The sequence below is a fragment of the Belonocnema kinseyi genome, chromosome 8, assembly GCF_010883055.1.
Source record: "Belonocnema kinseyi isolate 2016_QV_RU_SX_M_011 chromosome 8, B_treatae_v1, whole genome shotgun sequence".
Classification (NCBI taxonomy): domain Eukaryota; kingdom Metazoa; phylum Arthropoda; class Insecta; order Hymenoptera; family Cynipidae; genus Belonocnema; species Belonocnema kinseyi.
In genome coordinates, this window is record NC_046664.1 from 344,008 (window position 1) to 361,591 (window position 17,584).

Here is a 17,584-nt window from a genome sequence, read left to right on the forward strand (position 1 = left end):
AATTACATTTTTGCGAAAGCTTTTTGTATTTTTTTTATTCAAAAATATTATTCACATTTCAAAAGAAGTGTAAAAATGTAAGCAATAATTTTTTCTTTGAAAGAAGAATTAAATTTTGTATCACCTACAAAATTTGTAAAAACGTGCGCTTAGAAGAAAAATCTCGTTTAATTTTCTACGTACCTTGTAACGTTTTTTAAACAAACTCGAAATATGAATTTATGTATATATATTAACTTGAAATTTTATTTTTTAGAACGCTTTTTGTATTTTTTCAAATGCTGTGAACAATAAACAACCATGCGTTACCCAGAAATATTTTGTTTAAAATCATTGCTATTTTAAATTCAAGAAATAAGCTTCGAAATTTTAAATGTTAAAAATAATTTTTCAAACTAATGTCTTATTGTTGTATTTGTAATCAATAAAATATATTTATAAAAAATTCTAATAGTTAAAATTCGGGAATCTTCCAATTCTGATATTTTATAAATCGGCAATTTTCTGTCGCGAATTTTCCAATTCGGTAATATTATAAACTGTCGGGAATTTTAATATTCGGCAATTTTCCTATTCGGTGATATTAGAAACTGTCGAGAATTTTATTATTCCGGAATTTTGCGATTCGGGAATTTTATAATTCTGAAATTTTATTATTCGGGAAGTTTCCAATTCTGTATTTTTATTTTTCGGCAATTTTATTACTGGTGAATTTTATTTATCGACAATATTATTATTCGCGAATTTGATTAATCGAGAATTTTCTAATTCAGGAATTTTACAGCGTTGGGAATTTTATTTTTCGGGATTTTTCAGTCCCAAATTTTTAAGTGCATGTGACTGAAAGTTTATAAACTACTTTCAACTTAAAAATAACTTCATATTAATATATTCTTAATTAAAGGATTTTATTAAATTAAAAATATTGTTTCAGTTTAAAATATTCCATTTTTATCCCATTTAATTTGAAATTTTTAATAAAAAAAAAATGAATTATTGAATATTTAGTAATATTTGAATTTTTATTTAAGAAAAGTAAGTTGAAGCCAAATATTTAAAAGTAAACAATTTAAAACTGAATTGTTTGACATAGAAAACTTGGAATCGTTAAAATTTCGAAGAGCCTTTAAACTTTGAACGTTACAATTTTAATTGTTGTATTTGAAAAATTCTTAATTTGTGAGTGAACTTTTTAAATTTTTATGTATAATTCACAAATGAGCATTTGTAGAAAAAACTTGAGTAATTTTAACGAGATATTTAGAAGTTTTAAAAAGAATGAAAATTATTATGCAAATTTTAAAAAGTTTTCTGAATATATTCTAGAATCTTTTTTGAAAATTTTGTTTAAATCTTTGAAACACTTTTTAAATATTCTCTTAAAATAATTTCTCAAAATGAAAAGTTATTTTTAATTTTCCTAGGAACCTTAAGAAATTTTTTTTTATTCTTTTGAAGCCTTTCACAATTCTTGAAAAGAATCTAATTTTTTGTTTAAAATCTGAGAAAATATACATTTTATTTTACTCAAATTTCGCCTGCAAATAATGAATGTTCAATTGTTAATTATAAATCCAAATTGTAAAGAATTTTGGTAAAATTTTGCAGGATTTTCTGAAAATTGTAGAAAAAATTTCATTCATTTTGACAGATATGTAGAAGTTCTGAACAAATTTCCAAAATAATTTTAAATTTAAAACGAATTTGAAACAACTTTCAGATTTCTCAAGATTTTGAAATAAAATTTTGAAGCTTTTCAATGATTTTTAAACTATTTAAGATGAAAATGATTCAATTTTTAATTTAAGAAGTGTTTAGTTCTAATTTTTTCAATTTTTCAATATTTGATGTTTCTAGCTGAAAGTTCCTTAAAATTATATAGTTTTGAAAATTTTTAAGTTCGTTGATTGATTTTTTAAATGCGGAGCATTGAAAATGATAATGTGGATTTATATATTTTTTATATTGAAAAATATTAGTACCTTCATTTTATGCGCCTAAATTATTGAGCATTTGAATAACTAGTTTTTAAATTAAATACTTTTAAATTTGAATTCTAAAAGTTCAAAATTTAACAGTTCCACTTTGAGTTCTTTCATTTGCAGCTCAATTTTTTTTAGTTTTACTGTTCCATTTTTTAAAATTTCATTGACAGTGAAAAATGTTTGCGAATCGGGAAAAAACCAGGAGAGTACCGTGAATTTATTTCGTCGATTAAAACGGCCACCCTGTTTAGAGTTTGAATTTTTTATTTTATTGATCAAAAAAATGTTTGCGAATCGGGAAATGACCGGGAATTTAGTTTCCTCGGTTAAATCGGTCGGTCCACCCTGTGTCAAATCCTTTAAACATAGCAATTATTCGAATCGTTTAAACGTTTCAACTGGGAATCTAGAAGCATTTGTCAGACAGACAATTAGATTGAAGAATTTCCTCAAAGTCCTAATCTCTCTCGAAAATAATTGGCTGATAATTCTCTGAACCAGAAGAAAAAGTAAGTAAAAAAAAAAAAAAAATTGCAGGAAAGGAAGAGTACCGCGCGAGAGAACTGTTTTACGCGCTCTGGATTCCGGATTTGTTTATGAAACGCGTTTTGGAGGACACTACTTGGTCTCTGATGTGTCCACACGAGTCGCCGGGTCTGGCGGACGTTTGGGGCGAGGAATTTGAGGCGTTGTACACGAAATACGAGAAGGAGGGCAATTTCCGGCGGCAGGTCAAGGCCAGAGACTTGTGGCAGGCGGTTCTGGTCTCGCAGGTCGAGACGGGAACGCCCTACATGCTCTACAAGGACCACTGCAACCGGAAGTCGAACCAGCAGAACATTGGCACGATCAAGTGCAGCAACCTCTGCACCGAGATTGTCGAGTACTCCAGTCCGGACGAGGTGGCTGTCTGCAATTTGGCCTCGATCGCAGTAAACATGTTTGTCAATAGTGCCAGCAAGTCTTTCGACTTTGTCAAACTGAAGGACGTGGCCAAGGTTGTCACGAAAAACCTCGACAAGATCATCGACAATAATTACTATCCGATTCCTGAGGCCGAGCGATCCAACAGGAGGCACCGGCCCATTGGTGAGACAAATTTATATATTTCGTTGACCTAGAATTGCACAGAGTTGTGTCCACTTTTTCACATTTTTCAACTATTCTTTCTATACATAAAAACTCGTAACCCCCCATCAGGTGCACTTGGAGGAGAGTTTCTTACGTGGTGAATTTTTTCTTCACTCACGTGACTTGTGGCGACCTCTTTTTTTAATTCGGAAAAATTAATTGAAACTAAAAATACTAGATTTCTACTTTTATCGATCGCCGATAATTACTTCGGCTTGTGTCTTTTTATTTTCACATTCAAATTAGAGTTCCTTAAGGGCATGTGACACAGCCAAATACCTATATTATCGACCTCACTTTTTCAGTTCACGGAATGTTTTTTTGAACCTGAGAACTTTTTTTTGTAAATAAAATATCGAGCTGAAACTTAGGGAAATGTATTAGAGTACAATAAAGTACGTTTAGGTACTGCATTTTGGTAGGAACTTGACTGAAAATTATTTCATCTTTTTTCTGAACCTCAACATTTTTTGAACGTTCGAACTTTTTTTATACATAAAATATCGATCTCAAACTTTGAGAAATGCAAGAGTCGAAAGAAAACTACGTTTAAGTACAAAGCTTAACAATAAAAGATGTAAAAAAATATATTTCAACATTAAATTCCAACGGAATCAGCCAGTAACGTTGTACACGAAAACACGAACTCTCTAGAGCCTCGTCTAGTGGCCGGCAGGTTTCGTATTTTCGTCAACAACGTTACCGGCTGATGCCGTTGGAATTTAATGTTGAAATATTTTTTTTTACATCTTTTATTATTAAGCTTTGTACTTAAACGTAGTTTTCTTTCGACTCTGGCATTTCTCAAAGTTTGAGAGCGATATTTTATGTATAAAAAAAGTTGGAACGTTCAAAAAATGTTGAGGTTCAGAAAAAAGATGAAATAATTTTCAGTGAAGTTTCTACCAAAATGCAGTACCTAAACGTACTTTATTGTACTCTAATACATTTCCCTAAGTTTCAGCTCGATATTTTATTTACAAAAAAAGTTCTCAGGTTTGAAAAAAACATTCAGTGAACTGAAAAACTGTGGTCGGTAATATAGGTATTTAGCTGTGTCACATGCCCTTAATCCCCGAGAATATGACAGAATTTTAGGAGAATTTAAAAGAATTTATGATTTTTATCAATATTTTTATTGTTCAGGTTATATCAGCGGTTGAATATAAAATATTTTCTAGCTCAGACATATTCAGGAATTACAGTCTTTCATATACATATTTAAAATTTTCAAATATATCAATTTATTTCAAAAAAAATAAAAGTTTTTTCTACTTTAAAAGATAAGTCTTTAACAAAATAATTGAATTTTTAACCTAATAGTTGAATATTTGATCAAACATTAATTTTCCACGAAACTAATGTAATTTAAGGCAAAAAAGGAAATTTAAAACTATAAAATTATTTTTAACAGTAACAAAAAAAAACGCGAATTTTTAACTAAAAATATCAATTTAAAAAAAATGGAAAAGTTACATTTCATGTTAAAAAATTAATTCTAAACCAAAGAAAAAAAGAAGTGTTTTCCACTGAAGAGTTAAATTTTCAACCATACGTAAGCCTTCAATAAAAACAATTTCACAATGTGGCTTAACGCTTATTTTTGACCCAAGTAGTTGAATTTTAAATTTAATAAATGTATAACAAGAGAATTTAAGTTTTAACCGACGAAATAATTTTTCAAAAATAAAATATAAACCTTTAACAAAAAAAGTGATTTCTTCACAAAGCGATTCAACCAAATGTTTTAAACAAATTAGTTGAATTGTTATTCAAAGAAGGACGATTTTTAAACAAAAAGTTGCATTTTCATACGAAAAATGAAAATTATTCTGTAACAAATGAAGTTTTAAATAAAAAAGATCAATTTAAAAAAAAACATTTGAATTTTCTGTTCAAAACATTTTAATCGAGTTTTCAAGATCATACTATGAATTTTTGTAAAAGAAATGATTTTTTCCCCAAAAAAATTGAAGTTTCAATCCAAAAAGACGAATTTTTTTAAACAAAAAGCAATAGTTGAAGTTTCTACTAAAGAAATTTAATTTGTTGCCCAAAAATTACGAATTTTCAACATAGCAGCGGAATTCTAAACTAAAAAAGTTTAATTTTAAGACAAATAGTTGGATTTTTAATCAAAAAAAGATACGTTTCTAACAAAAATTGTTTAAAGTCTTGTTAAATAACAAGATTAATTTTCTACTTAAAAAACCGAATTTCTATCAAAATAGTTGAATTTTTAACGAAGGAGATTAATTTTTTAACTAAAATTTGGAATTTTCAAATAAAATAGTTAAATTTTTACTTAAAAAGTACAATTTTATCTAAAAAAATAATGATTGTTTAACCAAAGAGATGAATTTTCAACTAAAAATCTCTTTATTTGCCAAAAAAATACTCTTTGTTTAAAATTTCCTCTTGTTTGTTCAAAAGTGCAAGTGTATCGTTTAAAAATATTATCTTTGAAGTTTACCACAATATGATAAACTTTCTTTTCTTTCTTGATTGAAAAAAAACGTTTATTTGTTTAAAAAAACTCGTCTCTTTGATTCGGAAAATTCATCTGTTTGGTTTTAGCAAATTTAAGAGATATTTACAAGTTTTGTGATGATTCAAAATTAATTTAAAATTTAAACTGATATAAATTAATTTAAATGAAGTATGTTAAAAAATTTTCTCAACTTCTAAATATATTTTAAAATGAATAGAATTTTTCCTGCAATTTTTAGAAAATCTTGCAAAATGAAAAAAATCCTTAAAATCTTCTAGGTTTTTTTAAAGAATTTTTGAAATCTTTCAGTCTTTTTAAATATTCTCTTAAAATAATTTTTCAAAATGAAAAATCATTTTCAATTTTCGTATAAATATTTAAAAAGATGTTTTCATTCTTTTTGAGCCTTTCACAATTCTTAAAAAGTTTAAAATTAATTTTGAATTTTTTCAAAACTTCTAAATATCTTTTCATATTACTATAATTTTTTCTACAAATAATAAGTATTCAATTGATATTTATAAATTGAAATTTTAATGATATTTTTTAATGCGCAGTATTTTATAAATTCTGCATGAAAAATTCAATTATTTAAAAGTTTTGAAATAATTTCCAAAACAGTTGAAAATTTTTAAAATTAAAAATAACTTCTAGATTTCTCCAAATTTTTAAGATTTTCAGGGATGCTTAAATTATTTGAAATCAAAATAATCTAACTTCTAATTCAAGAACTTTTATGTTTAAAAACATTAAAATTTAAAAAAAGTTTTTAGCCTAAAATAATTTAATACAAAATTTTTAACTTAATACACAAATTTTGAATTGATAAACCTTAGAACTTGAATTTTAAAAGTTAAAAATTCAAGATTTCCACATTGAGTGCTTTAATTTGTTGTTCATTTTTTATAACTTGAACCTTCCCTGTTTAGAATAGAGTTTGATTTTAAAAATTTTATTGACCCGAAAAAATGTTTGTGAACTAAGAAATGACGGGGAATTTTTTTCCTTCGATTAAAGCGCTCCCCTGAATTTTTAAGTTAATCATTTTTCTCTGAAGTTTGTTTATTCCGTTTATAAAAGATTCTTGGTCAAAAAATAAAATATTGCAAGATAAAACTGCCGGTGTTTGAATATTAATGATGAGTGAAAATAATAATGAAATAAAAAAAAGAGAAGAATATGAAATGTGAATTGAATGTTAATTTCAGGAATTGGTATCCAGGGCTTGGCAGATGCATTTCTTTTGATGCGTCTTCCATTTGAGAGCGAGGAAGCTCAGAAACTAAACATTCAGATTTTCGAAACTCTGTATTATGGTGCCTTGGAGGCTAGTTGTGAATTCGCCGAAGAGAAAGGTCCTTACGCGACTTACGAGGGAAGTCCAGTCAGCAAAGGGGTGAGTGAGACTCATTCATTTTTTTTTTTTTTTTTTTCTTTTTTCTACTTACTTTTCAAATAAGACGACGCTAATCTCTGCGGAATTCTGATTACATGCTTTGAATCATTTACTTTTAAAAGACCCGGGCCCGAATAAGAGTCACCAACTTTCTTGACTTAAGGGCATGTGACCTCAGTTTTTCAGTTCACTGAATGTTTTTTTGAACCTGAGAACTTTTTTTTGTAAATAAAATATCGAGCTGAAACTTAGGGAAATGTATTAGAGTGCAATAAAGTACGTTTAGGTACTGCATTTTGGTAGAAACTTGACTGAAAATTATTTCATCTTTTTTCTGAACCTCAACATTTTTTGAACGTTCCAACTTTTTTTATACATAAAATATCGATCTCAAACTTTGAGAAATGCAAGAGTCGAAAGAAAACTACGTTTAAGTACAAAGCTTAATAATAAAAGATGTAAAAAAAAAGATTTCCACATTAAATTCCAACGGAATCAGCCGGTAACGTTGTACACGAAAACACGAACTCTCTAGAGCCTCGTCTAGTGGCCGCCAGGTTTCGTATTTTCGTCAACAACGTTACCGGCTGATGCCGTTGGAATTTAATGTTGAAATATTTTTTTTTTACATCTTTTATTATTAAGCTTTGTACTTTAACGTAGTTTTCTTTCGACTCTGGCATTTCTCAAAGTTTGAGAGCGATATTTTATGTATAAAAAAAGTTGGAACGTTCAAAAAATGTTGGAGGTTCAGAAAAAAGATGAAATAATTTTCAGTGAAGTTTCTACCAAAATGCAGTACCTAAACGTACTTTATTGTACTCTAATAAATCTTCCAAAGTTTCAGCTCGATATTTTATTTATAAAAAAAGTTCTCAGGTTTAAAAAAACATTCAGTGAACCGAAAAAGTGAGGTCGGTAATATAGGTATTTAGCTGTGTCACATGCCCTTAACAATTTTTCTTTATTAAAAATTACTTCATTTTATTCAAGATTCGCATTTTTGGGTTGAAAATGCAACTTTCTGCTTAAAAATTAATCTGTTTCGCTTGAAAATTCACATTCTCGGGTTAAAAATTCAACTGGTTTATCAAAAAATTCGTATTTTCGAATCAAAAATTCAACAATCTGGAAGAAAATTCCAAGCTTCATTTTGAAAAATTATTTTAACAGATTTTCGAATATTTCAAAAAAATTTACAAAGTTTTCAAAGATTTCATACAAAATTCATGAAAATTTTAAATTCAACAATTTTAAAAAGGGTACAGTGCACCAGATTTCAAAGATTTCAAAACATATTAAAGAATTTAAACTTTGGTTTAGAAAATTTAAAAAGAAATTCGTAAAGATTTCGAACCTTTTACAAATATTTTAAAACATTTGTCAAATATTTAAAAGATTTCATAAAAATTCCATAAATATTTCAAAAAAGATACAAGTAAACCAGATTTCAAAACATTTTAATGTTAAACAATTTTAAATTTGTTTAAAAGTTTTTTAAAGAATTTCGACGATTTCGAAACATTGAAAATATTTTAAATAATTAAAAAAATTTTCGAATATTTCAAATGGTTTCACGAAGATTTCCAAGATTTCAATGATTTCAAAATAATACAAAAGTTTTCATAAATATTTCGAAGAATCCATTAGCTTTTCTAAAGATTTAAAGAATTTCAAAGATTTCAATGAGGATATAGTAGACCAAAATACAAAACATTCTCAATATTTTAAAATAGTTCACTTTTTTTTTAAATTTCAATATATGACAAAAAAATATATTCAAAATATTCCAGTGAATTCAATTACTTTATTTTATTCAAGATTCGCATTTTTAGTTGAAAATGCAACTTTCTGCTTAAAAATTAATCTGTTTCGATTGAAAATTCACATTCTCGGGTTAAAAATTCAACTGGTTTATAACAAAATTCGTATTTTCGAATCAAAAATTCAACAGTCTGGCAGAAAAATCCAAGCTTCATTTTGAAAAATTATTTTAACAGAATATTTGAAAAGATTTTAAGATATTTCCGAAATTGTCAAAAATATTGTCCATTGTAGAGGATTCAAAAAGAAATTCGGAATAATTCAAACCATTCTTTAAAACATATTTAGAAATTCTGAAAAAATTTCAAAAATAATTGAAAATTTTATTAAATGTAAAACAACATTTAGATGTTTTTAAAGTTTTGAAATAAAATTTTGAAGCTTTCTATGGATTTTCTAAATATTTATAATGAAAATAATTTAACTTTTAATTTAATAAGTGTTCAGTTTATAACGAAAATTTAGTAGTAAAATTTTTAATATTTGTAGCTTAAAATTTTTAATTCAAAATTATTTAACTTTATAGTTAAAATTTGTTTATTTTATGATAGAAAATTTTTTTCGAATCGAAGAAAAATCCGGGAAATGACCGGGAATTTTTTTCTTGGATTAAAACGGCCAGCTTGATTTTTTCTCCTTGACAAAAAAAATGGTTTCATTGAACATTAAATTATTTGGTTTAACATTCCTCCTTTTGGTACAAAATTAATTTATTTTTGTAACAATTTTAACTGTTTTAATTAAAAATGCAACCGCCTGATTCCAAATTAATCTGTTTCGCTTGAAAATAAACTTTTTTTGTTGAAAATTCAACTATTTTTTGGATAATTTTTTTTTATATTAAAAATTAATTTTTTAAAATGATAATTTATTTAATTTGTGGTTGAAAATGTATTATTTTTAATAGAAATTGAATGTGTTTTGTTGAAAACTCGTCTATTGCGGTTGAAAATTAAAAAATTTGATTGCATTTTTTCGTTTCTTGAGTAGGAAATTTTCTTTTATCAAAAATAATTGAGTTTTTTTAACATTCATCTTTTTGCTTTTGAAATTTGTTTATTTATGCAGAAATTTAATCTTTTTTTATTAAAAGTGCAATTGTCTGGTTACAAAATATTCTATTTCGTTTGAAAATCGATTTCCTTGTTAAAAATAGAACTATTTTGTAGAAAATTCGTATTTTCGGTTCGTAAATTCAACAATCTTCTAGAAAATTCCACTATTTAGTCGAAATTTTAACTTCTTTGTTGAAACTTGATTTTTTTAGTTAAAAATTGTTATATTTATTTGAAAAATAATATTATTTTTAATTAACAAGTAGTATTTTTAATACAAATTTAATTATTTAATTATTGATTGACAATTTACTTTCTTTGTTAGTAAAAGATTCCTTTATTTTGTAGAAAATTCATCTTTCAGGGCTAAAAATTAACAATTTGAATAAGTTTTCGTTTCTTTTTTTAATAAATATTTTTTTTAATTAAAAATTTGCTTATTTTATTGAACAGTTGTCTTTTTGGCTTAAAAAATCATTTTTTTTTTTTAAGAATTTGACCTTTTTGTTCAAAAATGCCACTGTCTGCTTAAAAATTAATCCTTATCGCTTGAAAATTCACATTTTTGTGTTGAAAAATCAACTGTTTTGTAGAAAATTACAACTTTTGGCTCGAAAATTCAAGAATTTGGTAAGAAATTCAACCATTTGCTCGAAAGTTGAACTATTAGGTTGAAAATATATTTCTCCTTTTGAAAATTAATTTTTTTAAATGATAATTTTATTATATCATCTTCAACTGCAAATTTATAATATTTAGTAGAAAATTCACGTAATTGGTAGAAGAAAATCGTCTTTTGGGATTGAAAATGAAACAATTTAATAATTTTTGTTTCGTTCTTGACAACAAAAAAAATGGTTTCATTACAAATTTAACTCTTTTGTTGAATATTCGTCGTTTTGATTTAAAATGAATTTATTTTTTATAGGAATTTAATCATTTTTGGTTAAAAATGCAACTATCTGTTTAAAAAAATATTCTGTTTCGCTCGGACATGAACTTTTTGGTTTAAAAATCATTTTTGCCTGTTAAAGATTCACCATTTCAGTTGAAAATTCATTTTTTTTTTTTCGTTGAAAATTGGACTATTTATTGAAAATTCATTTTGTTTTTTTTGTTTAAAATTAATTTTGTAAAATTATAATTTAATTATTTCATTTTTGCTTAAAAAGTTGTTACTTTTGGTAAAAATTTAATCTACTTTGTAAAAAACTCGTCTATTGGAGTTGAAAATTTGAACAAATTGATTGCATTTTTTTTTATTATTGACTAGAAAATTTTGTTATGTTAGAAATTAATGTAGATTTTGAACATTTGTCTTTTGGGTTTGAAAATTCGTTTATTTTGGCAGAAATTAAATTTTTTTAAATTAAAAATGCAACTATCTTGTTAAAAAATAATCTGTTCCAACTGAAAAGTAACTTCTTTGTTAAAAATACAACTGTTTTGTAGAATAACTGTATTTTCGGCCGTTGATCATTTTTAGTAGGACATTCCTGTATTTTGTAGAAAATACATCTTTTTGGGTTATGAATTCAACAATTTGATTGAATTTTTATTTTTTCTTGACTAAAACATTTTATTTTAATAAAATTTAGTTATTCAGGTTGAACATTCATCTTCTGGATTGAAAAATTCATTTATGTTGAAGGAATTTCATCTTTTTAATTTAAAAATGGAATTTTCTGGTAAAAAATAAATCTGTTTCTCTTAAAAATTCGTATTTTGGAGTTCAAAATTCAAGTTTTTCGTAAAAAATTCCTTTTTTTTTTTTTTGAAGATTCATCATTTCAGTTAAAAAATCAAATATTTGTTTCATCATTCATTTTGTATTATATTTACAATTGATTTTATAAAATGATCATTTATTTATTTAATTTTTGTTTGAAAATCTACCATTTTTAATAAAAATTTAATGTTTTTTTTTGAAAACTTGCCTATTGGGGTTGAAAATTCCACAATTCGATTGAATTGTCTTCCTTTCTTGACTAAAATTTTTTTGTAAAATAAAAATTGATTTTCTGGAACACTTGTTTCGGTTCTAAATTTATTTTATTTTTGCAGAAATTTAATATTTTTGGGCTAAATGTGCAACAGTCTAGTTTTAAAAAATCTGTTACGATTGAAAATGAATTTATTGTTAAAAATACAACTATTTTGTAGAGAATTTTTATTATCGGCTCGGAAATTCAAAATTGTGTCGAAAATTAAAATATTTGATCGAAATTTTAACTACTTTGTTCATCATTTCACTTAAAAGTTTCATTTCTTTGGTTGAAATTAAAAAAAAAAATTGGTTTCGAAATTAACTTTGTTTTTTTGCTAAAAAGCAATATTTTTTTTATAAAAATTTAATTATTTAATTTCTGGTTGATAATTTATTCTTTTTTAGTAGAAGATTCGTGTTGTTTTTCGGAAACTCATCTTTTAGGATGGAAAATTAAGAATTTGATTAATTCGTTTTGCTAAAGCATTTTATTTTATTAAAGATTAAATTATTTTATTGAACATTTTTTTATTTGGTCGAAAGTATAAGTACATGTTTTGTTGAAAATTCACTTTTTCAGTCAAAAATTGATCATTTTATTAAAAATTTTTTTTGTTGAAAATTTCTGATTTAAAAGTAATTTATTGAAATGAAAATCAAATTATTTAAGTTATAAATTATTTTATCTCGTCGATTGAAGATTTAACTGTTGCATTGAAAAATAATTTTTGGTTACAAAATTATATTTCACACTGAAAATCGAATTCAATTTTTTTCTCAAAATTGATTTTTTTTTAAATTGAAAATACAACTACTCGGGTAAAAGTTGAAAGATTTTGTTAAAAAGTTTAATTTTTGTTTCAAGATTCATCTTTTGGGTTGAAAATTGAACTATTTTATTAAAAATTCATTTTGTTTTTATTAATAATTAAATTTTTGTCTGAAAGTATAACTTTACCATTTTTTCGTGGAAGAGTAATCATTTTTATTTAAAAATGTGTCTTCATTGGTAGAAGAAAACTAATCTTTTTGGTTGAAATTGGTATTTTTGGGTTGAAAATGCAACTTTTTTACAAACAAAAGAATCATCCTTTGTTCTGAAATTTCAACAATTTGGATAAAAAACAATTTTTTTTCTAGATTAAAAATCTTTATTTATTTGAAGTTTGTCTTTTTCATTAAGAAATTTAATTCAACGTTGAAAGTTGAACTACTTTATTGAAAATTCCTTTATTTTTGTTTTTTGAACATTCATACTTTCAATTGAAAATTCACCTTTTTTGTTGAATTTTCTTCATTTTTTTTTAGAAAATTTAACAGCTTGATAAAAAAGTCGTCTTTTGGGTTAAAAATTGTTATTCTTTTGTTAAAAGTTGATTTACTTGATCAAAACTGTAATATCTTGCTGGCAGATCTATAATTTGAGTTGAAAATTAAACTATTTTGTTGTAATTTGTTTGACTGAAAATTTATTTTGCCTAAAATTGAACTATTTTATTGAAAAATTCATCTTTTCTTATATAAAATGAATTTTTTGGTAGGAAGTTCAAAGTTTTTGTTAAAAATTCAACTATTATGTTGAAAAATTAATTATTTTTTGTGAAAAAACAATTGTCTGGTTTAAAAATGAAACTATTTTCTTGAAAATTCATTGTTTAGGGTAAAGTATCAATTATTTAATTTTTTCGTTAAAAATTCCACTTTTTTTCTTTTTGTTGAAACTTGATATTTTTGTTGGGAAATTTGAATATTGTGTTAAAAATTGAATATAAGTATTCCCTTTTCGTTGAAAATTCAAATGTGGTATTGAAAGTTCGTCGTTTTCTATTTGAAATTAACCGTTTTTTTGTTAAAAATTAAACTGTACTCTGCAAAATTGAATTATATCGCTGAAAATGCAACTGCTTTTGGCCGAAGTTTAATCTTTTTTTTGTTTGAAAATTCGATTATTTGATTGAAAATTTATCTTTTTAGGTAGAAGTTTCAAGTATTTGGTTAAAAATTAAACTTAATTAGCTTTAAATTTGTAATTTAGTTACAGTTCAACCGGGTATTTACAAATCGAAAATCTTTTGTCAAAGTGGATCTGCACTTTAAATATTAAAAAGTGAACAATAATTGATTTGACAAAAAGATTCTGAATCCGTTAAGAATTTAATAATTTCCAGATTTCCTCATAAACTATTTTCAATTTAGAAATAACTCAATAATTATATATTCATAATTACAATTGTTATTAAATTTCAAATATTTTTTTAGCCTAAAATATCTCATTTTTAACACAATACAATAAAAATGTTATAATTAAGAGAAAGGATAATTATTTAATATTTTGCAATATTTGATTCTTTATTTAAAACGATTGATTAAAACCAAATATTTAAAAGCATACAAATTGAAACTGAATTATTTGATATGGAAAGTCTTTTGAATCGTGAAAATTTCGAAGAAGTTTTAAACTTTGAACGTTACAGTTTTGATTGATTAAAAAAAGAAGTGTTTAATTTTTGAGCGAAATTGTTACATTTTTAATTAGAAATAACAATTAAACACTTATTATTTGTAGAAAAAATAGAGTAGTTTTGAGAGATATTTAGAATTTTTAAAAAGATTTAAAATTAATTTAGAAATAAGTTTTTTTTTTAACGACAAATTTCGGATATTCGTACTGAAATTTCGGTGAAAAGAGCCACAGCCTAATTTAAAACAAAATATATATTTTTGCATATTTCACACCAAAAATTTAGAAGCTTTGTAAGCAGGGTTTGAAAAAAATAAAAACATTTTCTTAAGATTCGTATGAAAATTAAAAATGGTTTTTCATTTTGAAACATTATTTTAAGAGAATATTTAAAAAGACTAAAATATTTCGATAATTCTCAAAAAAAGAACCTGGAAGATTTTAAGAATTTTATTAATGTGCAGCATTATTTTAAAAATAGTAGGGAAAATTCGATTTATTTTAAAAGATATTTAGAAGTTGTGAAATAATGTCAAAAATAATTTTAAATTTGAAAAATTAAAAATATTATCTAGATTTCTCAAGATTTTAAAATAAAATTTTTTAATTTTGCAAGGATGTTTAAACTATTTAACATGAAAATAATTTAAGAAGTGTTCAGTTAAATTTTTTTATTTTTCTAGCTTAAAATTGTTTAAAGTAATATAATTTTGAGAATTTTAGAGTTTATTGATTGATTTTTGAATTCGTAGAGCATTAAAAATTGTAATGTAGATATATATATATATTTTTAATTGAATCTGAATTTTTAAACTCCACACAATTGATAAAAGTTAAAAATTCGAGATGGAAAGTACTGCTTTTATTTTATACATTTTTATTTTTAGTGAGCATTTAAATACAAAATCTTAAAATTAAAAAACTTTTATGTTTAATTAAGAGTTCCAGTTTGAGTGCTTTAATTTATAGTTTATTTTTTATTTGTTCAAAAGAAAAAATATTTAGCTTTAGAATTCGAATTTTTGAATTTTATTGACCGGGAATTTTTTCGTCGATTAAAACGGCAACTCCAAAGAGTGACGCCAAAGTACGACTATTTTTTGGACCTACCTAACGATCTGGTGAAAAAATATAAAAAGATGTTGCAGGTATCAAATAACTTGCCATTAAAACCCAAAGTGAGCCTCGCTTTTCGTTTCTTAATAATTTCAAAAAATTACCCCTATTTAGGGGTTGAGAAGACTCCCAAAAAATGAAAAAATTCGGAACTACCAGTAATTATGAAATCCTTTTTTATTGTATTTTTTTCTATCAAATAAACCTTAAAAAAGTAAAATCACGTATTTTCTTGATTGATAAGGGGTCGAGGTGAGACATGATTTTATAATTAGTGGTATTGTTATTTTTTTAAATTCGTTGGGTTCTTCTCAATCCCTTAATGACGAGTGATTTGATATCTGTAACATAGTTTTATATTTTTTCACCAGGACGCCAGCGAGGTCCAAAAAATAGGCGAAAAAGAAGTATATTTTGAGGTCAATCTTTCTACCATGTTTCGTGAAAAGTATATTTTTTTCTCTCTAAAAAGAAGGTACCCAGAAAAGTGTATTTATTCCCTATTTTGTCCCGGAAAACTTGAAAAAGTCTTGTACTTTTTCTTTTCAATAAAGGCCAGAGATTCTTTCTAATGAAGAGGCGAAAAAGAAAGAAAGAAAGAAAGAAAGAAAGAAAAAGAAAGATTGTAATTTAATTTCAGATTTTGCAATACGACATGTGGAATGTGACACCGACTGATTTGTGGGACTGGAGCGCGCTAAAGGAGAAAATAAAGAAGCACGGAGTTCGAAATTCTCTCCTGATTGCTCCAATGCCAACGGCCTCGACCGCACAAATTTTGGGAAACAACGAGTCGATTGAGCCCTACACGAGCAACATCTACTCGAGGCGAGTCCTCTCGGGAGAATTTCAGGTGGTCAATCCTCACCTTCTCAAAGATCTCACGGAACGCGATCTCTGGGATGAAGATATGAAGAATGAGATCATCGCCAACAATGGTTCGGTCCAGGTAGAAACTCATTTTATTCATTTTTTTCTATTGATTTATTAATTGGGTAATTAAGGGCATGCTCTTCGGTGACCACGTGACCAAACTAGTCCCCGGTTATGAACATTTTTTTTGGTGTTCACTGCGTCCACACGAATTGAGATATCGTGTTTAAACTTTGACACATAAAATAAAAAGCACTAAAGAACGTTTGTATACATCAATATATTGGTAATTTTAAAGAAAGTTTATTTATAAATTGATGGAATAGGATATTACCATTTGAGTTACAGCACTTTGCAGATCATTTTTGGTATGATGCATTTTAGATTTTTTTATTCGCTCATATTGAGCGCTGACACCAATTTTATACTAAATCGTCTAAACCTTGAAAAAAATTAATATAAGCAATAAAATTTGCACCTTCGTTACAAATTAACAAATAAGTATCTGCGCACACGCAACCTATCATTATTTTTTGGGCATTTTTTAGCGATTTCTAGTGGAGAAAAAAATAAACTTTGAACGTCAAGTTTGTTCATGAAATTTTGGTGTAAAATTATTTTAATTTTTTTGGTCCTAAAAATAAAAGATAAATTTCAAATTGAAAACATAGCAACATTAGCAATGTGCTATAATTTACTCGTCGGAATTCTCCAACCAACTTCCATCATTCTTGACGTTGAATCGATCAGCTGATAACTATTGTTGACAGTGAACCAACCAGCGGGACTCAGCGTCGGTCTCGCCTTGTCTTTCGACCCAGGGCAAAATTTTATTTTTATTCTTGGAATTGTTTCATACCAGTACGAAAAATCTACGAGAATATATAACCATTAAAAATTTTTAATTATTTTCTGAAGATGCACATTTCTCAAGATGGGACTTGGACGAATTTTCGAGTATTACATTCTAAGATGTTCCTCGATTTTTTTTTAATGGAGGCATCTACTTTATCGACGTTAAGGTGGCTTGGGCGTTTGGTGCCGTACAATGTGGGGGGCACTGTGGGGGCTATCTATCATGCGATCAGTCTTTATTTGAATTTTATTGATATACGCATATTATAATGTCATCTTAATAAAAAAGTAGAAAACGGCCAAAAAAGGTGACAGAAACATATGATATGATATGATATGCCTCAGATAGTCACAGCTATTGTGCAATATTTGCAGTTTTTTATTGAAATTTTTCACCAATGACATCGTCA

General features: G+C 25.8%; 1 protein-coding gene across 1 annotated transcript in view; it reads left to right on the forward strand.

Moving 5' to 3' along the window:
* Positions 1-17,584, forward strand: part of LOC117177767 (ribonucleoside-diphosphate reductase large subunit-like) — a 33,217-nt gene that overhangs the window by 5,427 nt on the left and 10,206 nt on the right. Inside the window, exons 2-4 of the mRNA XM_033368678.1 lie at positions 2,487-3,074; positions 6,816-7,003; positions 16,087-16,395. Of these exons, the coding sequence (XP_033224569.1) occupies positions 2,487-3,074; positions 6,816-7,003; positions 16,087-16,395 (1,085 nt within the window). The remainder of the gene's footprint in view (positions 1-2,486; positions 3,075-6,815; positions 7,004-16,086; positions 16,396-17,584) is intronic.